At 34.7% G+C, this 27997-nt stretch overlaps 6 protein-coding genes across 10 annotated transcripts; 4 read left to right on the top strand and 2 right to left on the bottom strand.

Moving 5' to 3' along the window:
• Positions 1 to 934: 934 nt before the first annotated feature.
• On the top strand, positions 935 to 5780 carry LOC7496484 (CBL-interacting serine/threonine-protein kinase 1). Of its 4 annotated transcripts, XM_024611001.2 has the most exons (13): positions 999 to 1344; positions 1633 to 1695; positions 3181 to 3252; positions 3373 to 3480; positions 3582 to 3662; positions 3742 to 3921; positions 4018 to 4230; positions 4317 to 4418; positions 4567 to 4683; positions 4795 to 4857; positions 4985 to 5059; positions 5153 to 5215; positions 5631 to 5780. In XM_024611001.2, exons 1-13 carry the CDS (start codon positions 1153 to 1155, stop codon positions 5724 to 5726), a joined length of 1425 nt encoding a protein of 474 aa, XP_024466769.2. In that variant the 5' UTR covers positions 999 to 1152; the 3' UTR covers positions 5727 to 5780. The 4 variants fall into 4 exon arrangements, with proteins under 4 accessions (XP_002315469.3, XP_024466769.2, XP_052312050.1 ...); XM_002315433.4 differs by lacking the exon at positions 5631 to 5780 and having other exon boundaries at positions 935 to 1344; positions 5153 to 5504; XM_052456090.1 differs by lacking the exons at positions 999 to 1344; positions 1633 to 1695; positions 5631 to 5780 and adding an exon at positions 2015 to 2179 and having other exon boundaries at positions 5153 to 5504.
• Positions 5781 to 7385: 1605 nt separating this feature from the next.
• Positions 7386 to 10132, bottom strand: LOC7477201 (probable GTP diphosphokinase CRSH, chloroplastic). Its single transcript, XM_002314295.4, has 4 exons — positions 9670 to 10132; positions 8658 to 9578; positions 7990 to 8268; positions 7386 to 7700 (listed from the first exon to the last, which is right to left on the bottom strand). Exons 1-4 carry the CDS (start codon positions 10039 to 10041, stop codon positions 7566 to 7568), a joined length of 1707 nt encoding a protein of 568 aa, XP_002314331.3. The 5' UTR covers positions 10042 to 10132; the 3' UTR covers positions 7386 to 7565.
• Positions 10133 to 11070: 938 nt separating this feature from the next.
• Positions 11071 to 14248, top strand: LOC7477200 (50S ribosomal protein L3-2, mitochondrial). Its single transcript, XM_002315432.3, has 5 exons — positions 11071 to 11603; positions 11696 to 11905; positions 12456 to 12560; positions 13132 to 13245; positions 13716 to 14248. The coding sequence occupies exons 1-5, from the start codon at positions 11238 to 11240 to the stop codon at positions 13881 to 13883; spliced, it is 963 nt and encodes a 320-aa protein (XP_002315468.3). The 5' UTR covers positions 11071 to 11237; the 3' UTR covers positions 13884 to 14248.
• A 1510-nt stretch (positions 14249 to 15758) lies between these two features.
• LOC7477199 (uncharacterized) lies at positions 15759 to 17662 on the top strand. 2 transcript variants are annotated; one of them, XM_024610103.2, is made up of 2 exons: positions 15759 to 16524; positions 17232 to 17662. In XM_024610103.2, exon 1 carries the CDS (start codon positions 15832 to 15834, stop codon positions 16492 to 16494), a length of 663 nt encoding a protein of 220 aa, XP_024465871.2. In that variant the 5' UTR covers positions 15759 to 15831; the 3' UTR covers positions 16495 to 16524; positions 17232 to 17662. The 2 variants fall into 2 exon arrangements, with proteins under 2 accessions (XP_024465871.2, XP_024465870.2); XM_024610102.2 differs by having other exon boundaries at positions 15761 to 16511.
• Positions 17663 to 20109: 2447 nt separating this feature from the next.
• Positions 20110 to 22237, top strand: LOC7496483 (rRNA-processing protein fcf2). Its single transcript, XM_002315430.4, has 6 exons — positions 20110 to 20277; positions 20361 to 20593; positions 20718 to 20778; positions 20957 to 21034; positions 21165 to 21280; positions 21852 to 22237. Exons 2-6 carry the CDS (start codon positions 20385 to 20387, stop codon positions 21958 to 21960), a joined length of 573 nt encoding a protein of 190 aa, XP_002315466.1. The 5' UTR covers positions 20110 to 20277; positions 20361 to 20384; the 3' UTR covers positions 21961 to 22237.
• A 700-nt stretch (positions 22238 to 22937) lies between these two features.
• Positions 22938 to 26081, bottom strand: LOC7496482 (pyruvate dehydrogenase (acetyl-transferring) kinase, mitochondrial). The gene is made up of 6 exons (XM_002314294.4): positions 25638 to 26081; positions 24829 to 25087; positions 24529 to 24709; positions 24153 to 24300; positions 23767 to 23980; positions 22938 to 23374 (listed from the first exon to the last, which is right to left on the bottom strand). The coding sequence occupies exons 1-6, from the start codon at positions 25893 to 25895 to the stop codon at positions 23316 to 23318; spliced, it is 1119 nt and encodes a 372-aa protein (XP_002314330.2). The 5' UTR covers positions 25896 to 26081; the 3' UTR covers positions 22938 to 23315.
• Positions 26082 to 27997: the final 1916 nt, after the last annotated feature.

The following is a 27997-nucleotide window of genomic DNA, read 5'->3' as shown; positions in this document are numbered from 1 at the left end:
TTGAATCATTTTCTTTGTTGTTTTTTTTTCAATTCCACCTATAGATATTTATTTTCATTTAATTTTTATGTAACATTTGATCCTAATTCTAATTGCTATTTTCTTAATGGATTTGTTTTTTACAATTTCATCGAAATTTAATTTAATTTGATTTTTTCCTAAACATTTAATTTTATTTATTTTTTACGTTCAATTTAGTTCTAATTCTTTTAATTGCTTTTTTTTATTTTGTTTTGCGTTTTTTTTTTATTATTTATTTCTCAATTTCATCCTTTAATATTTATTTAATTAAGAATCTTGCTTATTTGTTATTTTAGTTTGCCATTAATGGGATCACCCTAATCTTATAACCCGAATAATAGATCTGAAAGATTAGCTCTAGTCGACTTCTATTTGTTTTAAATCATTTTTTTTGTGAATATTTTTATTTTTACTTACAAGATAAGAATATTTTTCAGACCAATTTATCCATCAATTGAAATTAAATCTTTATCTAAATTATCTTAAGGAAATATCTTCCATATCATATAAATACGAGGTATATATCATATAACTATTATAGTTTGTTTATAGTAATGTTTTGTGTTTTTTTAACAGTTATATAATAAACTCCATAATAAAGTTTTTTACTTTTAATTTAAAACATTGATCAGAAAACATGAGTTTTTTTAGATGTCATCTAATTTGAAAAAAACATGTGAAAATATTATATTTTAAGAGTAATGTTTTAAATTAATTTTAATTTAAAAAATTGATTAGTTTTTTTAAAGTAAATATATTTCAATAATTTAATGAATTATATGTATTTTTCTTAAAATTACTATTGTTAAAAAAATTCTTAATATTCAGCGAACCGAGGAGGCAACGTACGGACGGACATCTATAAAAACACTAACAGAGTTTGAAATTAACGATAATAACGAACAGCTCTGTCTTCCTTCTCCCACCCTGATAATTTCGAGAGAAAACAGAGGAGAAAATCACGCAGAGAGAGAGGGAGGGAGGGAGGGAGGGAGGGAGGGGATATAAACACCCGCCACTTTCATTTGATTTCGTGGGGGTGTTTGTATTTTTGGCAGAGAGAGGGAAACCAGGAAAAGAAGAGGAAAACGAAGAAAAGTGTTTTGTGTGTGTGAGAGAAACTATTGGTGAATGGTGAGAAAGGAGGAGGAGAAGCAGAAGAAGGAGAAGGGAATGCAACTTGGAAAATACGAGCTCGGAAGGACTCTAGGCGAAGGCAATTTCGGGAAAGTTAAACTGGCTAAGAACATTGAGACTGGCCAACCTTTTGCTGTTAAGATTCTTGAAAAGAACAGAATCATCGACCTCAAGATCACCGATCAGGTCTTTCACCTTTAATTTCTTCTGGGTTTCTTCTTCCGTGTTACAATTACATCTCTCTGTTTCCTGTTCGGTGTTCTCATTCTGAAACAAACAAAAAATTCCTTTCTTTACACGTTTTCTTTTCAAAAAAACAATGCAATAAATGGGGTGGGAATATGGCTTTCTTGTTAACAGATTGCTTTGATTTTCTTAGATCCCATCCTAAATTTTCATGGGCAGACAAATTGCTGTTTATAATTATTATTTACGCATTCTTTAGAATTGTTTTAATTATTATAATTACTACAGATTAAAAGGGAGATTGCAACTTTGAAGCTCCTCAAGCATCCAAACGTTGTCAGATTACATGAGGTATGTTTTATAAAGCATCCACTTTTGTTACTCAATTCCCTTAGTAGAAACAGGAATACAAGGAGTTTTTTTTTTTTTTTTTGTTATTGCTTGAATTTTTGAAGCCTGCAATGAAGGGATAAACAAAAGACTTTAATTTTACTAAAAAACCTAAATTCAACCAGCCTTCCATGGCTGCGAAATTGCAGCAAGCAGCCAGGCAAGAACAATTCATAGGAGACGTGTCCTTAATCTCGTCTGTTGACCGATCTTTGTTTCACTAGTGTGATCCTGCCCGTCGGATCAAGTCAATGGTCTTTTAGTTGGTTCTTGGTGAAGGGTAGCACAGATCCTGACTCTCTAATGCATAGCACGTGAGAGGGTCCCGTCAAGTCAGGTCTGGTCGGGACCAAATGAGGTTGTTAATGACCGGAGAAGAAACCTGCACAACAACAATTGACTCCATCATCTAACCTAGGGGTGTTAAAAAAAACCCGTTACACCGGTAAAAACCTAATGAACCAGCTATTCAAAATCAAATAACACGAATAAAAACCTAATAAATCTAAAACTCGTTCAACCACAATTATGTACTCTGTATTAATGAACACGATGTTACAGGTTTACACCCCATTGGCTGGCCTCGTTGCATTGCAGCAGCTAGTGGGCAATATGGGACCCCTTGCCTCTATGATTTGAGGACAAATCACTATAAAGATAGATATAACCATTCATTTTTTCTGTTGTGTGTGTGTGTGTGTATATGATGTGGATATGATTAAAATGATGCCCTCATGCTTGGCTATTATTATTATTATTATTATTATTATGGTCTGGGTTATGTGGTTGCCGTGCCTGAGACTGACCGGCCAATTATAATTAGCCGCTGCATTTAGTGGACGAGGAAGACTCTCTAATGCATAGCACGTGAGAGTGTCCTGTCAAGTCAGGTCTGGTCTGGACCATATGAGGTTGTTAATGGCCGGAGAAGAAACCTTAGGGGTGTTACCCTTTCAAGTCAGGTCTGGTCTGGACCATGTGACGTTGAAACTCGCACCACCCAAATTATATACACCCCATTGGCTGGCCTTGTTGCATTGCAGCAGCTAGTGGGCAATATGGGACCCCTTGCCTCTATGATTTGAGGACAAATCACTATAAAGATAGATATAGCCTTTTGTTTTTTCTGATATATATATATATATATATATATATATATATATGATGTGGATATGATTAATATTTCATTTTCCCTTTATCTATTAAGGAATGTCTTGAAGTCAAACAATGGCATGTAGACCTAGTTTAGTGAAAAAGATTACATCTTTTGTTGTGATTTTAGTATTTTGATAATTACATGTGACTGATGTTGTTTTTCAAAATATTTGAACACTCGTATGATGATGAATATCTCATCTTTTGTTCCAGCACTGCTGCATGGAACAAGTTTGTCTGTGATTGTGTGTGCTGACTTTGTGCTAATTGTGCTTTCCTTTCCCAATGCAGGTCCTAGCAAGCAAATCCAAGATTTATATGGTCCTTGAATATGTAACTGGAGGGGAATTGTTTGATAGAATCGTGAGAATTAATCTTTACTCACATTTGATATGTCTAGAGCTCATCAACCTCATAAAGAGATATGTTTCAAATTGATAAGGTTCAAGCTTTGTGACATATTCAGCTGCGTATCTCCTGCAGGCATCAAAGGGCAAGCTTCCAGAAGCAGAGGGCAGGAAGATGTTCCAGCAGTTGATTGATGGTGTCAGTTACTGTCATAGCAAAGGTGTTTTTCACAGGGATCTTAAGGTAAGTAAACGTATTAGCTATCATAACATTTGTTTATGCTATCTGAATGCGAGGTTTTTTTCCGCTCGCCATTCTAATACGAATGCGGACTCAACTTGCAGCTAGAGAATGTTCTTGTTGATGCAAAAGGAAACATCAAGATATCTGATTTTGGACTCAGTGCTTTGCCCCAGCATTTTAGGGTATGCTTCTCTAGACATTAAACATGTATATATGTTTATATCTTCTTTTGTGTTATCTAAACTCTTTGTGATGCCATAGGATGACGGGTTATTGCATACAACCTGTGGAAGTCCTAACTATGTTGCGCCTGAGATTCTCTCGAATAGAGGTTATGATGGTGCTACATCAGATATATGGTCATGCGGTGTTATTTTGTATGTAATTCTCACAGGGTACCTGCCTTTTGATGATAGAAATCTTGCTGTTCTATATCAAAAGGTACTGACATTTTGTTGTCGATCTTCCTAAAATGTCCCATCGTGTTTCATTTTCTGGAAAAGAACGCCAATGTTTGATTATCTTGATGGACTCCAGATCTTCAAGGGGGATGCTCAGGTACCAAAATGGTTGTCACCGGGTGCTAAAAATATGATAAAGAGGATTCTTGATCCCAACCCTGTTACCAGAATAACAACAGCAGATATCAAAGCTGATGAATGGTTTAAGCTGGACTATACTCCGATGGATTCTGCAGAAGAACAAGATGATGTATATATCGACGACGCAGCTTTTTCGATTCAGGAAGCGGTAAGAACTCGAGATTCTCTTATCTTTGTTGACCACTTACTTATTGCTTTAGTGTTATTACTTAAAAGAGTTTTCCTTCGGTGTAGCCATCAGAAGATGGGAGTCCAAAATCACCCAACCTCATCAATGCTTTTCAATTAATTGGGATGTCCTCATGCCTAGACCTCTCAGGTTTATTTGAGAAAGAGGTGAACAAACACAAAGCACTAGCTTTATACCATTTTTCAGTCAAAAGAAATTCAAGGCTTTATGATTTGTAGCTTTGTTTATCATTTTTCCTTCTGCTACACATTTGCATACACACTTTGATGTCTGATTGCATCTGCCTCAATTTAGGATGTTTCTGAGAGGAAGATCAGATTTACATCCAATCATTCTATGAGCGATTTGCTCGAGAAGATAGAGGATATTGTGACGGAGATGGGGTTTCGAGTCCAGAAGAGAAATGGAAGAGTTAGTATTTTTTTTATCAGTAATCTCTCATGTCTGGTACCAGACTTGAGGAATCATGCCATTTTAACACTGGGTTGTAACTAAGAAATACCTGTGCACATACTTTTCCAGTTTCAAGTGATTCAAGAGCACAGAGGAAAGAAAAGTTCGGGCAGTCTTTCTGTTGCCACAGAGGTAAATCCATTCTCAGATTTCCTTGGTTTTTGAGATGCTTTTTTTGACATGTTGCTGCAGGAACTTAATTTGTACATTGTGTTTGTGCCGCAACCATAACCTATCAATACATTTTCTAATGTTTCAGGTGTTTGAGATTAGCCCATCACTGTATGTAGTTGAATTAAGAAAATCTTATGGAGATTCTTCAGCATACAGACAGGCATGCTTCTCTCTCCCTCCCTCCCTCCCCTCCCTCTATCCTTTCGTGATGATATTACTAACACTCGATTTGCATATGTTGTTATTCCTGCAGTTGTGTACAAAGCTATCAAATGATTTAGGTGTCCCCTCAAGTCCAGGACTGTTGACCACAGAAGTATGATTATTTGCCTTTGCATGATCGACATGGCCATCCATCATCAATGGCTCTAAGACTCAGCACAATGCATGAGTCCGATCGGCCGGCCGTTTTTGTTGTGAGGCGTCAAGAAACATACAGAAGTTGGGATGCCTGTAGATTCAGAGTTAGATTTGTTATTCATATGTGAATAATTCATTCCATTTTTCTGTACTCTCTTGTAAAAAAAACATATTATTTTTCCACCACCACTCGGTCTTTCTCGCCTCGGCTTTCATATTGAATTAAAGAAATGGATTATTGGGTCTGGGATTGACTTGATCGGAAAGTTCCTTGACTCTTGTGCCGTGCATGAACCAACCGCCTTCCCTCCTCCAGTCAAATCAATAGGCTAAACAACCGATCTTGCGTGGTAGCTCCTTTTTCTTGGAAGGGTACAAGCAGACCACTTGAGCATATGCCTACTACTAGACTTCCATTCTTGAAATGGAGAAACTTGAGTTTGGATGCAAGAACATTGGACAGGTAAGGTAATCAAAATTGTATCTCTTGAATGAATGGATTGTGTCTTTTTATATGCAAATCCTTTGGTTACTTTCTTTCCAAATAAATTATTAAAAAAAAAAAACAAAAACAAAAATTATGCCTAGAAATTGTTTGGTGAAATGCTTAAAAGGAATTTATTTTCATGGAATTATAAAATTATGGATGATATTATTGTAATTATAAATTATGAAAGACAATTTCATTAATTCATGCTTTGAGAGCTATTCAGTTATATATATAATGACAAACTTCTAATGTTAAGTGTTCATGTGTAGAGCTCGGGAGAGAAACTGTAATTTCTTGAATCTTAGATTAAAAACAAAAAATATATCAAAGCATGTGATGTTTTTTTTTAATTATTCCAAAAATACTTGAGATTGTAAAAAAAAAGTTTGTAGGACCCAATCCCGAAAAAAAAATGCAAATAAAAACAAAAACTTAGATGGTTCTCCACGCCACTTGATAAAGTAATTTTTTTTAATTCAAAAAACAAATGTGGGGTTGTTAATGTTTTTTTTTTTTTACAATAAAGAAAGTTTTCAAAACTAGAAAAGTTAATATATGCATTTAATAAAAAAAATTTAATAATTATATGTATTAATAAATAATAACAAATTTATTAATTCTAACTAAAAGTTGAGTCGAAAAGCTAGGATAAAAATGAAAAAGCTAGGATAAAAATGAATATTAAGTCATATGATTTCAATGTTGCAAGAAGCTCTTCAATTCTTTTTTAGTTTATTTCATGATAAAAAAATTGTTTTTGATAAAAAAATAAATAATTTACACTCAACTAAAAATTAATTCTAGTATAATTTTTTTTTCTTATTAATATATTTTTTTAACAAAAACATTTTTTTATATCAAGGGTTTTTAATTTGATAAAAAAAATGAAAAAAATTAGAATATAGCTAACTAAAAACTATCTCCTTTTAATATAAAAGGATTAAATTGGAAACAAAAGGTTAAATGACCAAAAAATTTCAAATGACAAAAAAAATATATATATATATAAAAGGTCCAATTGAAAAAAAAAATCAATAAAATTGACTTTGATTTTGTCAAATTAAATATCTACATAATGTTGAATTTGTTTCCGAAACAAATCATTGGACCCAACCCTTCCAACTCTAAATTAATCTAATATCAACAGATAAAATTAAAAAAAAAAATCAAGTGACCAAAATAAATCAAAATGAACAAAAAAAAATAATAATCAAGTTCACTTCATTTCATTAGTTTTTGAACCCAAATATTTTAATGTTTCTAATATTTAAAGAGAGAGAGCGAAAAATAATATTGTGATGCACGGTATTTTAATTGAAAATGTATTAAAATGATGTTTTTTTTTATATTTTTAACATTATTACATCAAAACAATTCAACAATACCTAAAATAACATCAATTAGATGTTTTTTTAGGTAAAAAGTAATTTGAAAATCAAGTTGTAACACAACATCAAACACTCATGACATCCAAACACAAAAAGTTTAATCATATTGTATTGAAAAGTGCTTTGAGAACCCAAAGGTTCATGCAATAATTTAATGCACCAAATGATCATGGAAAAGCTGGCTACCTTTGACTTGGGTGTGTGTGTCTATATATATATATATATATATATAGACAGAGAGAGAGAGCTGCTATAAATCTCAGTTTTGTGCTTTCATTTATTTATCTACTGATGTTTTGAATATAAAAACAGATACATAGTGAGAACGGCTGCTATGCCTATGAATTATGATCATACAACAAGCAATAATATACAAGGTGATGGTATCGGGTTACCTATACATGAATCATCATCTCATTCGTTAAGTATTAACTTGCAAGCCTGATGCCAAGCTCTTTACTATATACCTGAATCAAACCACTGTCCTCTGCCATTTGAAGTTTCTCATTCAACATGCTTCTGTACTGATGATCTTTGTCCTCTAAATTATGCATGAATTCAACCTATAGAAACAATATACAATTACAATGGTTAAAGACAAATGGAAATACAGAAATAAGTTAGGGAGTTCGAGCTTCTGATATAGGCCAGCAGGTGCCTCCCATGTAACCAAAGACACGCACACCCTAATGTTCAGTGTTAAGGCAACATTCCTTTTTGAAACTCCTGAGCTGAATTTCCCAGTGATTCAGCCAAATAAAAGGTAGACCCATCATGATCAGTAAATAATCTTTAACAGGCCACTTTCCATATTTGTCCCAAATCAAAGCCAAAGTAAGAAAATCACTTTACCTGTTTCTGAAAGGTATCGAATTCATCGGGGCTTAGAGAGCCATCACTATTTGAATCAAGGAGCTGCATCATCTCCCGTGCATCCTCTCCAGGGGCACCCAGCTCTTCCATAACTTCCATAAGTTCTTCAATGCTAATCCGCCCATCACCGTTTTTATCGAGAAGCTGAAAGACTCGATCTCTCTGATCAATCGCAATACCTTTGGCAGATGGGAGATCTTTAAGACGTAGTGCTGCAAGTTCAGCTGCAGCCATCATTATGGCCTTGAGCCGCTTTGCCTGAGCACAAGCAACTAAATCAGCTTCTAACAAAGACTGCTGATTTAAGAGCATTTTGCAACATGTTCAGTCAATTATGATGTAATAATTCTGGGAGCACAAATATTATCAAGGTAAATCTCATCCATTCCAACACAATGACTATGCAGATGAACGAGCAGTTCTATTTTATGATTCTAAAAGAAAGTAAAGTGAAATAGAAAATATTGGGTCTCACATATGTTTAAAGCTCATTAGCATAATTGGATGAAGCTCAGGCTTTAATCATTAATAGGCAAATAGCCAGTTTTCATTTCAAGACTTTTCTCAGAGGGGGGGGGGGGGGGGGTTGGTTTACTGAAGCTGGTTGAAAACAGACCTGAACCTGATTGCATAAACAGAGCACAAACCTCATCAGGATCAGCAAGGCCGCCTTTGTACAATGAATGGGATGCCGTCCCACCAACTGCCAGCAAATCCATCTCTACAGTCCTTATCTGAATTTCCATTAGTGGTCTGGTCTTGCCATTATCACTCACATCAACTGCCATGTGTAAACTCCTATACCCATTTGCTTTAGGCCTGGCAATATAATCTTTTGTTCTATGAGGGATTTCATTCCACAAAGATCGAACAATCCCACACGTCCTATAGCATGCTTTCTCGCCTATTTCTCCAGACTTAGGCTTCAATACAACTCGCAAACCCAGAACATCATTCACTTCTTCAGGCTTCCGACCATCTTTCAAAAGCTTCTTCATCATACTATACCGACTCTTATACCGTCCCTTAACCAAAACATCCTCCACCATATCAGCCAAAACAGGATCAGCCTTCAAAGATTGTCTCAACTCTTCTACATACATATCAATCAACGGCCTCCCACCCGTTACATGACTACGCAACCACGTATCCACATATAAATACGAATAAGGAAACAGATACCGAAACGACAAATCTTCCAACTCCAATGACAACCAATTAGTCCCTACAGCATGAGCTAACGGAGCATAAATCTTCATAACTTGAAGAGACAGCATTTGCTGTTGATACCTCGGCAAGTAATCTAAATGTCTCATAATATCAAGCTTAGTAGCCAATTCCAAAATTACAGCACGAATATCATAATAAGTAAGGCAAAACTTTCTCAATGCATAAGCACTATCATCATCCAAAACCTCAATTCTTGAAGGACTGTTTTTCATTCTCCAGCTTTCGTGTAACAAATGTGCCGTACCACTCCCTATTTTATCCCTCACTTCACGAATTGTTATCGCACTAGTTTCGAACACTTGCATCAATATTCCCGCAGAAATTACTTCCGCATCCATCTAAGCCATTAAATTAAATTAAATTAATTAATCAATTTTCAAACAATAAAATAACTAATTTATTAATTCAGTAATTAATAATATTTTTTACCTGAAGATCGGCGAGGAGGAGAGCGAGAGACAAGGCTTTATTGAGAGGAGAGCGGTGATCAGGAGAGAGAGGTAAGTTCTGTAAAATAGGAATGGAAAGCTTTAGAGCTTTGAAGAGTATTCTAGAAGAGCTTGTTGAAAGCACATTCATTCTCTCCGTTAGCTCATTGAATGCTCCTACTAGCTCCACCACCATCTTCCCTCCCGCCTGCTCCAACGCTGTAGTCTCCGCCGTCGCTCTCAGTGATATCTTCCATCTCCGTTGTCTCCTTCTGCAACTCGGAGGACTAGATAAGCTTACAATTTCATGTGTTGGAGCTCTGCGAATTCTCTGGATTGGAAGGAGTTGAAGAGAGGTGAGCTCCATTTCCATGCGATACTGAGAGCCAGTGACTCCCTCTCTCTCTCTGCTCCACTATTTCTTCGGCGATAAAGTCGGTGGTGACGTGGCAAAGTTTCAGTGGTTGCTCTTGTTTTAAAATTGGTTAAAGTATATGTTAGTCTCATAATTTAAATAAAATTCAAATTCGGTCCCTATAGTTAATTAGTTAATGAATTTTTTTCTTCGAATAAAGAAAAGGAAACAAAAGTGGAATGATATAATATTTACTTACACTTTCTTTTAACTGCACTCCCTCTATTTAAGATGAAGTATTTTAATAAAAAATATAAATATAGGTATTCATTTTTCTAAAAAAATAATCATCAACAAAATAGTTTAGATGTGGACGGTATTTGTATTTTGTTAATTTAAAGAAAATGTGTTTTAATTTTTTTTTTGGAGATATTAAATTGAGTTAACAAGTTTGGAATATACTCTATCTTAAAATTATACTTTTTTTTAATTTTTTTTATTTTAAAGTATTTTAATTTTTTGAAGATTTTAAATTGAATTAACATGTTTCAAGTATGCTCTATTTTAAAATTATATTTTTTATATATATAATTTTCTTTTCATTATAAAGTTTTAAACACGATAAATATTATAATATTTAAATTTTTTTTATAAAAAATAAACTCTAGGTTTTTAAGATTTGTTTGGTAGTGTTCATCGAAACGTGTTTTATTTTAATTATTATTTTAAAATTATTTAATTAATCAAAATATAAATACATTAAAAACTTAAAATTTAATTACTAAAAAGCTATAATTTATAAAATTTTACTTATATATTTTCAAACTACAACTACAAAAATTATTATAATATGAAAACATACACTAAGTAAATTCTCAAGAAACTATAATATTAATATTAAAAAGTCTTAATCAAAGTGATGGAAGTGGCGTATTTCTTATTATAATATTAATATTAAATTTATAGTATAGGAATAAAAATTTTGGGCTGCTTACCATACGGTGCCGTTTGTTTATCTCCTCCCCGATCCCAAAACCCTACACAACAACAGCGCCTAGCTCCTTAATCCCCATTTTCACTTCACAGTCTGCTTCAAGAAAAACGATGCTCTCTTCTTCTTCTGCTTCTTCTTCTTCTCGTCGTCGTCTTCTTCTTCTCTGCTGAAGAATATTTGATCTCTCTATAAAGTAAATATTAGCTAGAAATAGTAAAACATGCCGGCCTTATCGAGAGGCCTCATCTCTCGTCTCCATCAGATACTGTCACTCAATTCAAGAACAACACAGTCAGCTTCACCTCCAATAGCAACAACACAGTTGTACCTCTTGAGAAGATTTAGCAGTGATGCTCTGGTTGACGGTTCTGAGATTCAGTACCAACAACCAAGCCGGATCATTGAAGCAAAACCGGGTGTAATGACCCCGAATTCAAAGCGAACCGGAGTGATTGCGGTCAAATGTGGAATGACTGCTCTTTGGGATAAATGGGGTGCTAGGATTCCCATTACTGTCTTATGGGTCGATGATAATATTGTCTCTCAAGTTAAAACTGTTGAAAAAGAAGGTTTTTTTGCTTTACAGGTACCATCATTTACTTAGGTTTTATTTTTTGTTTTTGTTGTTGTTAATCGGAGTTGTTATGGGCTAAGTATTGTGATTATGGTGTGTGTTAGGTTGGTTGTGGGCAGAAGAAAGAGAAGCATTTGACGAAGCCGGAAGTGGGTCATTTTAGAGCTCAAGGTGTCCCCATGAAGAGGAAATTAAGGGAGTTTCCTGTTACTGAAAATGCTCTTCTTCCTGTTGGTACTTGCATTGGTGTTCGACATTTTGTTCCTGGTCAATTTGTTGACGTCGCTGGAATCACTATGGGCAAAGGTTTTCAGGTCTATTTCTAGTTCTCTTCTCAGCTTCTTTCTGCTTTCGGTTTTGGCTTATACATTTTCCCTTTTCTTCCTAGTTGGTTCTTGTTGAACCTGTTTAAGTTTGAAAATGAGTTTGCTAGATTCAGGAAGTGTGAAAGAAATTAACTAACGGTTTTCTTTGTGGTAGGGTGTCACTTGATTAACATGATTTAACTATGTAACTATATCGAAATGTTTTCAAGGTCAATGAGGAATGTTTCTCACCTTTTTTATTTTGCGCATTGCTATTATCTTAATAATAACCAACTTGCAAGGTTCAACGGCATTAGAATGAGCAGTGACATCAGTTTCTTAGGTCTAAAGCTTATGGTTGTGATTATGTTTGTGGATGTGTTCTGTCTCATGTTGTTTGTTTATTCCTACTTGTGATGAATTGTAGATAGTGTTATGAGAAAAATCCCTCTTCATAAGTTCCAGGAACTATCCTGTTAAAATTCTTGTTAATTCAGTGAGAAAGAAAAAGTTTAAGATTTACTTGTCCTGTATATTTACTGTCGTATTTTCTATACAGGGTGGTATGAAAAGGCATGGGTTTAAAGGAGGGCCAGCAAGTCATGGTGCATCCTTATCACATCGAAGTATTGGTTCTACAGGTCAGAGGGATGCTCCCGGGAAGGTGTGTATCTCCTTGTTAGAGTGAACTAATGGGTGATTTGTCCAATCTACCATCGTTTTAGACACATAAATCTAGGTAATGGGCCAAGCTCCTCTGCTAGGACCTTTGGAAGTGTTCTTTCTAAGGGGCCGTCACTGGCTGACTGATTGAAGTATGGCACTACAGTGACATGCATTTTGCTTCAAGTGTTGGCTGGAACATTCCTGCCTGTGGAATATAATGCATCCATTCTTAACATGACTACTGTACAATTTATTTATTTTTGTCACCATTTATTCTTAACTTCCTTAAGGAGATAGAGATTGGTGATGCAGCTCAAATCAACTGGGTGGTAATTATAAACTAGCTAGGTTGGCTACTGAACCCTCTTCCTCTATGCTGTCCTGCCTAACCATATTCTGAGAATGGCTTGGTCAATCTCACTTTACTTCTTTCATTTGATGATAAAATTTTCAGAATCTGTTCAAGTATATCCCATGATTATGATTTCTTTGGGTATGGTACCACTTATTTTTGCTTTATGTTACGGTCCTTGGGTTGTAGGGATGACAAACTATTCTCTTCGTGACAGGTATTTAAAGGCAAAAAGATGCCTGGGCGCATGGGTGGAGTGCAGAGAACAGTTAAAAATGTTTGGGTCTACAAAATAGATCCAGCAAGGAATCTGATGTGGGTGAAAGGCCAAGTATGTTCTCAAACTAAATTTATATTTTCCATTAAAAACAAAATGAAATCTGAATAGAAGGTTAAGGAGGCTATCCATGCCTGTTGAAAATGTACTTGCTGGTGGTCTTAGGGCGCTATCTTTTGGATCATACGTGTCTGGTGTTTAAGGATGCCAATTTGAAGTTTTGTTGAAGTGATGGTGAATCCTATCAAAGCTTCATATTTGGAGAAACAAGGATGGAGTCCACTGTCATAATTTACTTTTCTCATTGTTTAGATGGGTGCCTAGGATAATTGGGTCCATGGTTAATTGCATTCCTATTCTTTTGTTCAGCAATGCTAATCACATGTTCTACGACGGAGCAAAATTTATGAAATATAGACACTGAAAATTTACTTTAGTCATGTTCTTCCGCTGCAATAATCTGGAAGTGGTGTGTTATGTCTCTCTTCTGTAACAATCTTTACAAAGATTTTAATTATTTTCAGGTCCCTGGCGCTGAAGGGAACTTTGTGTTCATAAAAGATTCTGTTTTCAAGAAACCTGATATTCAGATACTTCCATTCCCAACTTACTTTGAAACAGAAGATGATGATAATTCAGAACCTCTAGTTGCCGATCTTGGTGAAGTAGATCCATTTATGGTTGCAGATTAATTGATAGTAGCAGAAGCAGGTTTCCTCTTGTCAAGTTTAATTGCCTTGCAGTCACCATTTTTTGGTGAACACGTTTAAGTGTGATGGGCTTATTATGCTCAGAGCAATCATCGGAGGCTGTTAATGCAGTTCTTTATTTTTATTTTTTTGCCGAGGGACTGGAGGTGAAGGGCTTGTGATTTTGTCATCGAGAGGTTTAACACCTTTGTTTTTATATCCTTTCAAGGGGATTTTGTCTCAAATAAATATAGGAACTTTTGGATGCCTGAAATGTTAGTTAACATTCATTGTAAAACTGTTGCAGAGTCGGCAAGGCATCTTTCTCTGGCCTTTATGATATGACCTCTCAATACTCTTACACTTCACCTTTGTCGTATATTTCATGCATCACACCAGATAATATGTCTCAATACTCTTACACTTCACCTTTGTGATTTTTGTTATCCAATGAATAGGGAATCTACTTTGTAATTGTCCGTTTTAGAACCACCCATGAATATGTCTTCAATGTGAATTGTACAAGGATAGTTTGATACAATAGAAATCTATGTCTTCAATAGGAATTACAAAATAAAATGTGTACTAACAAGTCAGGTGAATTCAATAATTGATGTTTCTTGGCATTTTAGTCTTCCTTCTCTTTTTTTTTTTTTTTTGGAGCCATTTTTTTATTATGGAATAGCCATTTTTTTCTCAACAATATTTTTGTTATTTGATTTAATAGCCTTCTGTTAAATAGAAATAAATTTGATAAATACCTATAGCTCTCGTATAAGTATTAGAATAGAAAAATCCATTTGTTTGAAGCTCATGCATTGAGTATATGAAAATCGTTGATTGATTTCTATGTTTTTATCATGCTTTCGAAAATGTTTAGCAGTGTGGTAGCGGTTGCTTTTCAAATAATTTTTCGTGCCGAAATACATGTAAATGATGTTTTTTTATTTTTTAAAAATCATTTTTGATATCAGCACATTAAAACGATTTAAAACATATAAATTATATTAAATTTTAATAAAAAAAATTAAATTTTTTAAGAACACGGTGGTTTGCATCGCAATTTCTCCAACTCATTGTTTCTCTGTTTCTTTTTTCTTAATTCGGATAAATATATATATTTTGTTAATACTGTGGCTGGAGTAAAAAGTCTCTGGACTTCTGGATGGTGAGGGCCAGGAGGACCGTTGGGTTTGTAGATTTTTGCAATGCTAATGTCTCTGCCTCTCATTGCCATTGCCATTGCCATTGCCATTGCCATTGCCTTTGCCTAATGTTTCCTAATTTGTAATAATAATTTTTAAACCCGAATTGGGTCAACTCTGAGAAGTCTTTGGTCATGAGTTAACGAACTTTTTTTAAAAAAAAAAATCAACAAGTTTTGATTGGTTTTTTTAGACTAATTGAATCACGAGTTAACTTGGATTTTTAATCGGATCATGTTGGGTTAATTTTCTTTCTATTTTTATTAAAACTCAGCCCAAACTAGATCTTGAATTCCTAGTTATTTTGTCGAGTAAGGTTGGTTTTTAAAACATTGTTTGCAATTTTCAACAAAATTTTAAAAAAAAAAAGTTAAAAAGACATTCTAAATTCTTTTTTAAATTTGGTTAGAACTAGATAGAACTTGATCCAATTAAACTCAGTTAATTTGATTGATCAACCGGTGACTTGATCAATAAATAAAATTAAATTTAAATTTTTTTTATAACAATGTTATTTCAATTTATTTTTTTTAAAAACGATGTTAATACTTTTTAAACTGACATGGGTGAATCCATCCAACACTTAACTTGTATATTGGACTAATTCAAGGATAAAACTAGGTTTTACTACTATGCTTTTTATTACTCACAGAAACCTTAATAATAAGTAACAATAAATAAGTCTAGGGTTACCGTTGAGATATCATTTCCAGCCCAATCCATCCATCGATGCAACATCATCTCCAATGAAGCAAGAACGAGACCACCAGTTCGAGTGCGGAATATGCGGGACTGAAGACCGCTATCTCCTCCACAACGTCCGCCACCGTACCCCTTCCTACCGCCGCCTCTGCACTAACTGTCTCTTAAAAGACCACCGCGGTCTCTTTTGCCCTTTCTGCTTTATTGTCTATGAAGAACCACTCCAAAATGATCGATCCATGTGCAACAAATGCCCTTCTATCGCTCACAAACCTTGCATCCCTTCCAATTACCCTCACCACACTCCCTTCATCTGCCCCTCTTGCTCCTCCCCCAGTTTCTCCTTCTTTAACCCTACCAGAAACGGAGATTCTTCCTCCGGGAGGTTCATCGATAAAGACTCCGCCAGAGCGCTTGTTGCTGCCGCCAAGATTGCTTCCATTTCCATGACGAAAGCGGCCGCGCTGGCCAGGGTTGAAGCTGAGAAAAGGGTTAGGGAAGCTACTTATGCTAAGAAGAGAGCTAGAGAAGCACTTGAAAGGCTAGCTTATTTGGCTGCTAAAGAAAATGAGATGATGGAGGATATTAAGGGAGGAGGAGTTGATGATGCTGCTAATAAGGGAGGAAATAGTAATGGGGTTTATCTGGGTTATCCTCCTTCTCAGATAACAGGGCAGCAGCAGCAGCAACAAGGGACTCTGAAATGACGATCTGGGCTACCATGGTAAACGAGTGATGTACTACTACTGCTAATCTGTTTTCTCAATCTATCATCATCACCGTTAATTGGCTTTTGATTCTTGTAGAGATTCTATAATAGGTTGTCTGTAGAGATGATTTTTGGACAAATTTATTGTTGTCTCTGTTCTCTTTCTTTCTACATTTTCAATCATCTTTAATAAGTTTTCCTCCAATTATTTACTACTACTTGTTAATTCAAATTTAGAGGTTATGCCGCCCTTCAAACTGCTTTTGGCTTGAAAAGGCATTTTTATGCCTTTTCAAGCCAAAAGTTGTTTGAAACCGTGTAGACAAACGTGGCCGAGAATATAAGAAACTTGTTAATGATTTGTACTTCTTAGGGGTTTATTGAGATAACATTGAAAATTTAAGTAGAAGTTGGAGCTGAGTTTTTATGGTTTAGTGGCACTTGAAAATATAGGAAGCTATACAATACTTGGATGGGACAAACCGTGATGATAAGTGAAGAAAGGATATAACATTATCTTCTCATCATCTTGTTTGATTGAATGGATGGAAATGCAGCTGCCTCTCTGTCTGCTTTCTCCTCCTGCCTGCCTTTATCTGTTTTTATTATTATTTCTCCGTTATTTTATGCTTGCCATTCACTTCTTGGCAGATGATACATTTGAGTTTCTGTTTACACTCTAATTGATTCATCTTATGGCTGAAATCAGTTAAAGTTGTGTTTCTTCCTCCTCAGGGTAGCGTTCAGTTACAGATTGCAGTAACAACCTTCAAAGTTTTATCTGTTCTGATGAATGGAGTTGTGAATTCCTGCCAATGGGAAAGGATAGAGAAGGTGAGACTGAAACCAAAGAACATGAAGCTCCATTTTTTTCTCAAATGAGAAAGACTGGATTTTCTGCAGAACTATATCTGCTGGGAGTTTATTTTTGCAGCCTTGCAAGCAAACGAGTTCCTGCATTGTAAACACCAGAGTTTAATTGAAACCTACAAAGAAAGCCCTCCTAAGTCCTAGCATGGCGTATCCCGAAGCTCTTTTGTACATAGCCATCGGTTTGCTTTAGAAAATGAAAATGTTGTTGATGTTAATCTGATTCTTGTAGTCCCAACTCCAAATAGATTAGATCTGGTTTCTAAATCCAATTTATGCCATTTTATACTTTTCAATTTATAGTATATTTGAGGTAAATTAGAAAATATGCAACAAGCATGGTGCATGAAAACCGGTATGGGGGCAGGCACTTGGTTCCACCCCCAGTAATTTGATTGACATAAGCCCCTGTGCATCTCAACCTTCTATTAAGACCTTATTTTATAACCACTAGCTATTCGACTTGCAGTCAGATAAATTTTATTTTATATATTAAAAAAAAAGAATATGCAGGTTTTTTTAATATATTTTTTGATAAAAAAAAATACCATAATCAAAAATCAAAAAGCTAGAACCACATGGCCAATAAATGAAAAAAAATTCTGGTGCTGCATTGCGGTTTAGGTGATAGTATGATAGTATTTCAAGTATTATCATATGAAATGATTTAAGAGATGTTACAATAACTATTATATGTAAATGTTAGGAAAAAGTTATAGTGATCGTTATAAAAGCTGAGCTACTATTACACTGCTCCAATCAATAATGTTTTGTATTTATGTAAACAGTAATAGAACTACTGAGCCTTTTTATTATATTACGTAATATCATGCTTTTTGCATGCATAATTTTATTTGTAATTACTTCTTATTGATTTAAATTGAGTTCTTGTTCTTACGTTACAGTTTTGTAATAGTTAGGTAGTCCGTGTTACGCCGCGGACTCACCTTTTATTTTCTTAAAAAGTTGGGTCCTGATGCTAGCAGAATCCAAGGCTATTTGGGTTCTGCACAGGCAAAACCCAATTCTATTTTGGACCTTGCACAACCAATGACCCAAGGCTATTTTGGGTTCTGTAGAATGCGGGGCCTAAAGATAGTTGGGTCTTGGCATACCCAAGCGCCACGTATGCGCTACGTGTGCCAAGCCCCTAGGCAGGCAGGCAACCCAAGCACCACGTGTGCGCAGGGGTGTGCACACCACTGAGGCATGACCAAAGGGCCACGTGTGCACCTCAAGCAGGAGTCCAAGAGCCACGTGGGCACATGGGGTGTGCCCAGTTCTCAAGCAGCAGCCCAAGCGCCATATGTCCCCACGTGGTTTTTCTTCGATAGTAATAACAGTTTTTTAAAATTAATTAATGATGATAATAACAATAATAATAATAATAGTAATTTTTAGTTTTATCTTTCAAATCAAATCTATGGTTGTTTTTCAATATTAAGAATATTTTTTTTCTAATTTAGTAATTATTTTATTAATAATATTGATTATAATAATAATAATAATAATATTTATAACACAAAAGATAATATTTTTAATATTAATACTTTTGATTATATTAAAAATAATAATATTCATAACACGAATAATACTATTTTTAATTCCAAGAATATTTAGAACGCAAATAATAAAAAAAATATATTAAAAATTTGAATTATTATAAAAAAAAAATACTAATATTATAACAGAAATTATAATATCTTTGATATGAATATGTTGAATTCTAAGAAAAATAATAATATTTTGATATGAATACTTTGAATAATAAGAAAAATAATAATGTGTTTTATATGAATACTTTGTATTATAAAAAATATATATATTTACAACGCAAATTGTAATATTTTTTATATTAATACCTCGAATTGTTGAATATTTTTAATAATACTACGCCGCGGACTCACTTTTTATTTTTATAAAAAATACTGTAAAAATTTATAATATAAATAATAATATGTTTTCAATATTAATACTAATATTTTCTTTGAAATTAATTAATTATTTTATTAATAATATTAATTATAATAAAAATAATAATATTTTTAAAACAAATAATAATATTTAGAATCATAAGACTCAAGAACCCTGGGTCTTGATGGAAGAATCAATAATAATTGGATCCTGACGCTAGACCCATTAATCGTGGGTCCTGACGCCGGTTCCATTCCCCTTGGGTCCAGCGGCATGACCCAAGCGCCAGATGTCCTCAAGTGGGACGCGAGCATGGGTCACGCCCAGCGCAGCCCAAGCCCCATGTGTGCACCTGGATGTGCTTAGCCCCCAAGCAGGCAGCCCAAGCGCCACGTGTGCACAGGGGTGTGCCAAGCACTGAGGCTATAGCCTAAGCGCAACGTGTACGCTTGGGCTTCCCAGCACACAGGCAGGCAACCTAAGCACCCAAGGCTGGGCAGACCGCCAAGTGGCTGTAGCCCGAGGTGCGGCCAGCGGGCGTGGGCTGTCCAGCGCCCGGGCCTGGCAGCCAAGCGTCAGGTGTCTGCAGCCCCCCTGGGCGCTCCTCCAGCCTAACGTTTGGGTCTTGCAGGCTGCAGCTTCTCCTCATGCCCCCACCAACAGTGTAGTTCACAATGAAAGCACTCACAGTTATAGTACCCGCGCTATAGTGTAGAATAGTACAATCCACAATAAACTCATTTACAATAAATAATATTCCGCGTTACAAGAAAATATTGATCAGTTTTAGTTATAGTTAATGGATAAATTAATAAGAGAGAGAGTGTGTGTTGCTTTTATTGGGCTCGTTTGTTTGAAAGTGGGCTGTTTATGAAGCTAATAAGTACAGCCCATTAAGAACACTTGAACCCCATTGTCTTCAGCACTTGATAGGGTTCCGGTGACATCTCTCTCCAGTCTGATTAGCTGCGGCCATCATCACCGGCGGTTTCACCGGGTTGGTCCTTTTCTTCTTTTAGCTATCTCTCTCTCTATCGCTTTTTATGTTGGTTTCTAATTTTTTTGGCTCCCACAAATCAGAATGACCGAGAAGATAAAGGGCCAATGATTGGGCTTTCATGGCAGCCAAAGTTGCCAACTTTATCGTCGTCTACAACAAAAAATATCAAGAACTCAGTTGAGCCTGAAAGCAGCAGTGCACTTTGGAAAACCAATTCACAGCTTGTTGATGTCTTATTTGTGCCACCCAATGATCCCATTAAGTTAAACAAGTTACTTAAAAGCCAACGCAAAGATACACTAGGCAAGGATTGGTATGTTTTCAATACTAAAGTTCCTATCTTCTTTTTTTTCCTTAACTTAGAACAAACAAAATGAATTAATCACTTGGTGTGTGTGTGTGTGTGTGTGTGTGTTTTTGTTGAATTGCTGAATTAGGTTTGATATGCCTGCCTCAACTATAACTCCAGAGTTGAAAAGGGATCTCCAGCTGCTTAAGGTGCAATTTGCTATGTTTATGTATTTTGTTATTTTGTGCGAATTTAGCTTAACATGGTGTGATGGTTAGAGTTTCGTGTGGAGTGATCAAATAGTTGATTGTAGACAGGAGTCTCGTATGATTTAAGAACTGTGATATTTACTTGTTGGGCTGCCGTTTTCTTGCGTTAATGATATAGCTAAGGAGTGCTATTGATCCGAAGAGACACTACAAGAGGGGTGATTCAAAGTCAAAAGAGCTACCTAAATATTTCCAGGTAAACCCTTGGTGACTATATCAAACTAGAACAGACATCTTGGAATGACATCATATGCGGTTTTTGTTGCTTTTTTTTTCATTCACTGGGTTAATTGGTAAAGCATTCTGTGTTTTTGACAAATAATCAGGTGGGCACAGTTGTAGAATCTGCAACAGATTTCTACTCTGGTAGGCTAACTAAGAAGGAGAGGAAAGTAACCATTGCAGATGAACTGCTTTATGATCAAACTTTCAGTGCTTACAGGTGAGAGATAGACAGAGACATGATTACATTTTTTTGTTAAAAGAAACATGATATGATTATTAGTGAAAGATGATGACTATGACGATTATGATGTATTTCAATGCTGTTCCATAATATGTTTCATTGAACATTTCTTATTGTCGAGGGAAAAAAATAATCATGAACTAGTTGCACCAACTCGTTTCAAAGGAAGGCACAAGATTATCAATCTATCACATTAACACATAGGGACAACCTTTAACCGTCAATGTCTTTGAAAGAGCATGGTTTTTTATTAAAATAGTAGATTGGGTATCTTGTAGATTGATTGTTTTACATCACAGTGTGAAATTACAGTTCAAGCATGAAACCATGCTAGTTGATGAACCAAAAATACTAGCCATGTCAATATTCTTGTTGCTATCTAGATTGCTGTCATGACTTTAACTAACTGATATTTGTGCTATATATCAAAGGAGCTGATTTTGAGATCATTGATAAACAATGTTTCTGGTAAATTGATTTTTGCTGATTTTTTAGGCAGCATACTGCTAATCTTGCTCATATTGTTTATCGTAATAACATGTTACAGGAAGCGTAAGGTTCGAGAGATTGAGGAAAAGAATCGCCCAGGTGGAAATGATAAATGGAAGATAAAGGGTAAACAATCCTGGAAACGTGCCAAGGAAAGAAGACACTAGAATTTATGTACTATAGTTTTACAATTTACATCTTCAGAGGACTTAAATATGATGGATAGTGTCAGAAAGATTGTTGGAGCACAGCAGAATGAACTGTATTCTCAGAAATTCACAGAAAAAGGACAGATTTGAAATATGCTTACCAGAGCTATGCATTGCTATAAATTGTTCTTAGCAGTTGTTATGTGGCTGTATCGTGTAAATTCCATGTAGGCTAATCATTTGAATGTCAAGAAACCGTTATATTGAGTTTAATCATGATCTTATTTTCTCCTCATCCAGACTCGTAATGAAAAAAATTTCAAGTCGATGGGCTTCTCACCTGTAGATCTGCACTTAGCTGTCAGTAGGAGTCATTTTGTACAAGTTAAATCATGTATTTGCACTCTATGGTCTATATAAACACTTTTTAGGGGAGGATGCTAGCGAGGATGAACGAGGGAGGAGAGATGAAAAGGAAAAGATTAGCTTGAGTTGGCAAGATGAATGGAGTGACTCCAAGAACGAAGGTAAAAGATCTTTTCTCTCGTGCAAGTCGAACAACTAAATGGATCGGTCTACAAACAAAAAACACAACTCTACTACACTCGTAACCGACTGGGTTAGAGGAAGCCCATGTCTGAAGCGCGAACCACGCGAACAATATCTTGTAAGTTGTCTTTTCGAGAACATGCATTGAGCTACGTTTTAATACATCCAAATGTTAATGCTCTGGTTTTCATATTTCAAATTGGATGATTTCAAATGTATACATGCTCTGCTCTGCGTTAACTTCCCAACAAGATTATTACTAACGTTCTAACTTAACGTTACACGCTGCTGCCTGATTTTTTTGGTAATGCATCACATTGTCAAAAGTGATTTTTCATTGATGTATTTCGATGATATATATATTTTAATTTTTAATATCATTACATCAAAACAATTAAAAAACACATAAAAAGCATCAATATAATATTTTTTTATAAAAAAAACAATTTAAAAAACACGTTAATTATAATTCTATCGAATACAAGTTCAGAATCATGCATAACTGGGTACTGAAAATATGATTACACGTTACTGTCAGTATTTTTATCATATTGCAAACAAAGACTGATTGTGCCGTCACTAACGTTCTAACTAAATGGTTGTCAGCATGGCCGATGATGGATGCTCTTGGAAGTTGAATTATATACCTTTTGGTATGGATATGAATTGCAGAGCAAAATAGGCCAGCAGAAATAAAGATATTACATACAAGAAACCTCAAGATTATTGTTGGAAAAAGAAACCGCTATTGTTGCATTTCCCTTCACATAGGATTTTCAATATTTCAAGAGTCGATTGTAAGAACTATGGAGTTGATCATTCATTCATGGCAAGGGTTCTTGTGAATCTCCCAATCGAGACAGATGAAGATATGCATCAGTTCCTGCACACACGCAGCACCACAACTCAGTGGGGAGATTTTGATGGATCATCGAAATGAAGAACCTCGCATGCAAGCAACAAAGATTTCTACGAGAGTGGAACTTACATGTTAAGAGTAAAAACACATAATAAGAAATGCAGCAACTAAAGACCAAATCCTTTCAAGTTGAGGTGCATGAACATTTTCATCAATCAACCATCCAACACAATAAACATTATCAATACTTATTCAACATGTGAAAACACATGACATGTAATTCCAATCAAGAGATTTTCAAACATGTGCACGCTGGTTGAATTGTTAAGATACTATGCATGTGCCTGTCTTCTTTATATCGAGAGACATAGTTGACCAACATATTCTGAATGCACAAGATCAAATTATCAACTCACCATATCCTTCCATAGAGATAATTTGCAGATCACCTCCAAAGTACCGAGCATACAATCGACTAATTGGAAGCCCATAACCATATCCAGCCATTATTACTGCCTCACCAGTTCCAAGATCAGAATCCTCATCCAGAGGATTTCTGGCTGTGCTGTAGAGATATGTGAAAATTTTAGGAAGGCCACTTCTTGCTATGCCACCACCTTCATCTGAGACCTAAGATGCCAGTACGACCAATTAGTTACGCATCTCATCATGAAATGATTTGCACAACACAAATTCTTAATGGTAGCATGTCAAGCAGTTGAAGAGAAGGCCAGATATGAAGGAGGTGAAAAAGAAAAGATGTGGAAACCTACACTGACAGCTTAAGAAAAGAGCTCATTACCTTTATAGTGACATCCTCAATGCCATCAGCAACTATTATTCTAACAGGCGGTGAAACTCTGTCCGAGTCCATGTGACGTTCTTGGACAGCACGCAATGAATTCTTAACCAACTCAAATACCATGAGTTGCAAGTGTGTTGGGACATACCTGTTACACAATTTGTTCAGCGACTGGAGTAGAAACAAATTTCTAATTGTTTTAAATGACAAATAACAACTAGTAGAGTCAAAGGAAACATTTCCATGAGAACATCAATAAAGAGGATAAAGACCAACAAAAGCAAATGAGACAGACAGAGAAAGCAGGTAAGAACAAAAGCAATCAATGCAATTCACAAAAATGCAAGCTCAAACCAAGTGACAAAAATTAACTTACGGGAATGTAAAATTAGGATCCCCGTAGATATTAACAACAGGTGCACTACCATACTCTCGTAAACATATTGCACGGGCATCATCACTGGCATTTTGTGCTACCTCAACTGGAGACATCTTTGTATGAATATAACCCACACAGTGAGGAGGGGGATTGGGATTGTGCAACTCCACGTGCTGTCCTGAGCATCATAAAAATTCAAGCATAATATGAAGTTCAGACGTAGCTCCAGACACAATACGAAAATCCTTAGAACTTACAATGGCAAATTAAGAAAACAGTAAAATATGAAGAGCTGACCAATAAGCATTCGAATTCCAATTCTTGACATATAAAAGCGGTCAAGAAACTGATGGATCTCATCAAGATCCTCATGAACAATCTTTGGACCCAGCTCTTTCTTCAGCTGTTGAACTCCCAAAGCCATCATTGGAACCACATTGTTATGTCTGACCTTAATTGCCTTAATCATTTGTGTAAACTCCTTCTCATCATTTGTACCCTTGATCTCAGGAAAGGATCTCATATCACGGAAAGAATCCAGATACCAATCTCGAACCTTGGAATAAAAAAATAAAATTGAATAGGCATTTACTGAATATTTCCACCTTTTTTATGTATGAATAGAGATTCATAATAGCATAACCAAGTACTAGTTGGAAAACTGATATAATTAAGCACAAACAAATTAAACCAAAGGATGGGGATATAAAATGAATGCTTTTGACTTCTCCCTTCTAAACTATAAAGAAAGGAAGATACTGATTCCAAAATGCTAAACAAAAACTGGTTATGAGAATCACAAATGAAATCCTACGACCTTATACTTCGTATAAAAAGGAAAAGGATCTTCAAAACTCAAGCACAATCACACTTTTTTTTCCTCAAAAAAACAGCAAGGCAACCTCTAGGTTCCCACTTTTCTGACAGTCAAAACACACATATATTAAAATAATCAAGAAAACACCAAACTCCCATCAAACCCCATTTCCATCATTATCCAAACAAATATCAAAAACCCAACACAAATTTCAAAACATTAATCAAAAGAGGATAAAAACCAACAAAATATAATATCTCTAAAACACTTGAAAATATCAAGAGGGTACCTTTAAAACGGCAGGTTTCTCAGATAAGCCATAAGGAAGGGTTTCCAGCTCAATAGCTCTCCTGGCAATCCTAATGGGCAATTCTTTATGAAGAAACTGAGCAGCAATCAACAAATTCCTCTCGGTAGGAACTGAACCAAACTCCATCATGTACCTTAAACTCACCCCAGTTTGTTTCATGCAACCCCATCTCTGCACTTCCTCAAACATGCTCTTTGACAACATTTCACACGCTTTCTTGGCAGCCATCACCACCATGCAACCCCAAAAACTCACATAAAACGGTAAAGCATCAAACTTTTTCTCTTTTCAGATGCAAGAGCAAATAACTTTAATAGAGAAATTGAGAAATAAACAGAATGGACAAGTGGTGATACGGTGAGACAGCCAAAGTGGTCCTCTTTCTGTTCTCTCTTCAACTGTTATGTCTGGTCAGAATTTAACCAGAGGTTAATGGGCAGTTTCCTTTTGGGTTTTTTTGGCTTAGAGGGAACGGTAATTAATATAGCTAGGATAGTATCTTTGTTATTTCATTTAAAATTTAAAATATTAAAAAAAATTGCTTTGAAATAATTTTTTTTTTTTAATTTTTTATGTTATTGTTAAAAAATAAGAACTTTAATAGAGAAATTGAGAAATAAAAAGAATGGACAAGTGGTAATATGGTGAGACAGCCAAAGAGGTCCTCTTTCTGTTCTCTCTTCAACTGTTATGTCTGGTCAGAATTTAACCAGAGGTTAATAGGCAGTTTCCTTTTGGGTTTTTTTTGGCTTGGAGGGAACTGTAATTAATATATAGCTAGCTAGTATAGTATCTTTGTTATTTCATTTAAAATTTAAAACATTAAAAAAAATTGCTTGAAAATATTTTTTTATTTTGATTCTTTTTATATTATTTTTAAAAAATAAATTTAAAAAATAAGAAATATATTATTTTAATATATTTAAAAAAAATCATAAAATAACCGCTGTGACAACGTAAAATACTGGCATAGTACTATTTTCGATTGATTAATGGATAAGGACGAGAAAGACTGATTCTTTCGTTCGTTTTTGGATTCAGTACTGCCTTTTTGGGTATATTATTATTGTGATCCCCTAGTTTTTAATTTTGTTCTTGTTAACTCCTTTACTAAAACTTTATGCAATCTAACCCTCAAAAATTGATCCCACATATTAAATAAAGATATTAAAGGGTTTTACATATCGTAATTTACATCATTTTTTTAGTTTAATGACTTAGTTTTTAGTTAATATATTTTAAATATTTATCTGCGCGTATAATTATGGAATGCACGCATCAGTTTATAAATTAATAATTTTTATTTTTTTATTTTTTTATGTTGAGAGAATTGCCCAGTAGACGGGTTGTAAATTATATAGTATTTTAAGTAAACACAATAACAACACTAAAATTGCACGCATAGGCAAAGTCTAAAGTCTAAAGTCCGATCTTTCATCCACGAGGGGGTCTTTGTAGCTTGTTTGGTGATGAGCTGGATTCTCGACGCGGAGGGATTCCAAAAGTTTACCTTAGATATAATTATGGAATGCACGCATCACATGACTTTGTTTTTAGTTAATATATTTTTAATATATATATATATATATAATATTATTAAATGCACGCATCAAATTATAAATTAATAATTAAAATTTTTATTTTCTTATGTTAAAATAATTGTCCAGTCTACAATTATTTAGTATTATGTAAACATAATAATCATATTCAAACCTATTATCACAATTCCCAACATCATCATAACTGTTTTTTTAAAAAAAATTGTTACTGGTTCAAAACATAAAAGAAAATAGACACAATACATATTTATTTGATAATTTATATTTTAAAAATATAAAAATTTATTTTAAAACTATTTTCATTTATTTTATACTATTATCTATTTCTTTTCAACTAAATATATTTTAGTTTTTTCTGTGTAATTTCTTTTATCATGGTATATTAACTAACGTGACCTTAACATGTTAAAGTAGTGGACCAACAAAACTTGCTGATGTACTCGCTAACATTATTAGTGTCATTGTTATACACCATACAAATATTTTGCCATGTGATAAGATATCATTGTATTTGGGTTTTACATGATTTTATTTTAAATTTGGCACTTTAAATCAAAAGTCTTGGTAGAATAATATTGTTTAAAAAAATCAGTGAAATGATACATTTTTACCTTCTTGTGCTTTTAAAACATGATATTTATTAAATGTTATTATTCCTTAGCGCTACAAGATAATTGTCGCGTTTCAGAATAGTAACATTTAAATATGTCGCGTTTTTAAAATGCAAAAACTGTCAACTAGTCAGCCTGTTGGATACAATTATACAATCGATCAACCATT

Source organism: Populus trichocarpa, chromosome 10, assembly GCF_000002775.5.
Source record: "Populus trichocarpa isolate Nisqually-1 chromosome 10, P.trichocarpa_v4.1, whole genome shotgun sequence".
Classification (NCBI taxonomy): Eukaryota; Viridiplantae; Streptophyta; class Magnoliopsida; order Malpighiales; family Salicaceae; genus Populus; species Populus trichocarpa.
This window is presented reverse-complemented; position numbering and strand designations above follow the sequence as displayed.

Coding starts and splice junctions, on each gene's coding strand:
- LOC7496484 (XM_024611001.2), top strand. CDS start 1,153: ATGGTGAGAAAGGAGGAGGAGAAGCAGAAGAAGGAGAAGGGAATGCAA. Junction 3,253..3,372: donor GGGAATTGTTTGATAGAATC/GTGAGAATTAAT, acceptor TATCTCCTGCAG/GCATCAAAGGGCAAGCTTCC. Junction 5,216..5,630: donor CAGGACTGTTGACCACAGAA/GTATGATTATTT, acceptor TTTTCTTGGAAG/GGTACAAGCAGACCACTTGA.
- LOC7477201 (XM_002314295.4), bottom strand. CDS start 10,041: ATGGAAATGGAGCTCACCTCTCTTCAACTCCTTCCAATCCAGAGAATT. Junction 9,579..9,669: donor TCCTCCTCGCCGATCTTCAG/GTAAAAAATATT, acceptor TTAATGGCTTAG/ATGGATGCGGAAGTAATTTC. Junction 8,269..8,657: donor GCCTTGCTGATCCTGATGAG/GTTTGTGCTCTG, acceptor GCTTGTGCTCAG/GCAAAGCGGCTCAAGGCCAT.
- LOC7477200 (XM_002315432.3), top strand. CDS start 11,238: ATGCCGGCCTTATCGAGAGGCCTCATCTCTCGTCTCCATCAGATACTG. Junction 11,604..11,695: donor AAGGTTTTTTTGCTTTACAG/GTACCATCATTT, acceptor GGTGTGTGTTAG/GTTGGTTGTGGGCAGAAGAA. Junction 11,906..12,455: donor CTATGGGCAAAGGTTTTCAG/GTCTATTTCTAG, acceptor TTTTCTATACAG/GGTGGTATGAAAAGGCATGG.
- LOC7477199 (XM_024610103.2), top strand. CDS start 15,832: ATGAAGCAAGAACGAGACCACCAGTTCGAGTGCGGAATATGCGGGACT.
- LOC7496483 (XM_002315430.4), top strand. CDS start 20,385: ATGATTGGGCTTTCATGGCAGCCAAAGTTGCCAACTTTATCGTCGTCT. Junction 20,594..20,717: donor GATACACTAGGCAAGGATTG/GTATGTTTTCAA, acceptor TTGCTGAATTAG/GTTTGATATGCCTGCCTCAA. Junction 21,281..21,851: donor CAAACTTTCAGTGCTTACAG/GTGAGAGATAGA, acceptor AACATGTTACAG/GAAGCGTAAGGTTCGAGAGA.
- LOC7496482 (XM_002314294.4), bottom strand. CDS start 25,895: ATGGTGGTGATGGCTGCCAAGAAAGCGTGTGAAATGTTGTCAAAGAGC. Junction 24,710..24,828: donor TGGAATTCGAATGCTTATTG/GTCAGCTCTTCA, acceptor TATGATGCTCAG/GACAGCACGTGGAGTTGCAC. Junction 23,981..24,152: donor TTGAGGATGTCACTATAAAG/GTAATGAGCTCT, acceptor CTGGCATCTTAG/GTCTCAGATGAAGGTGGTGG.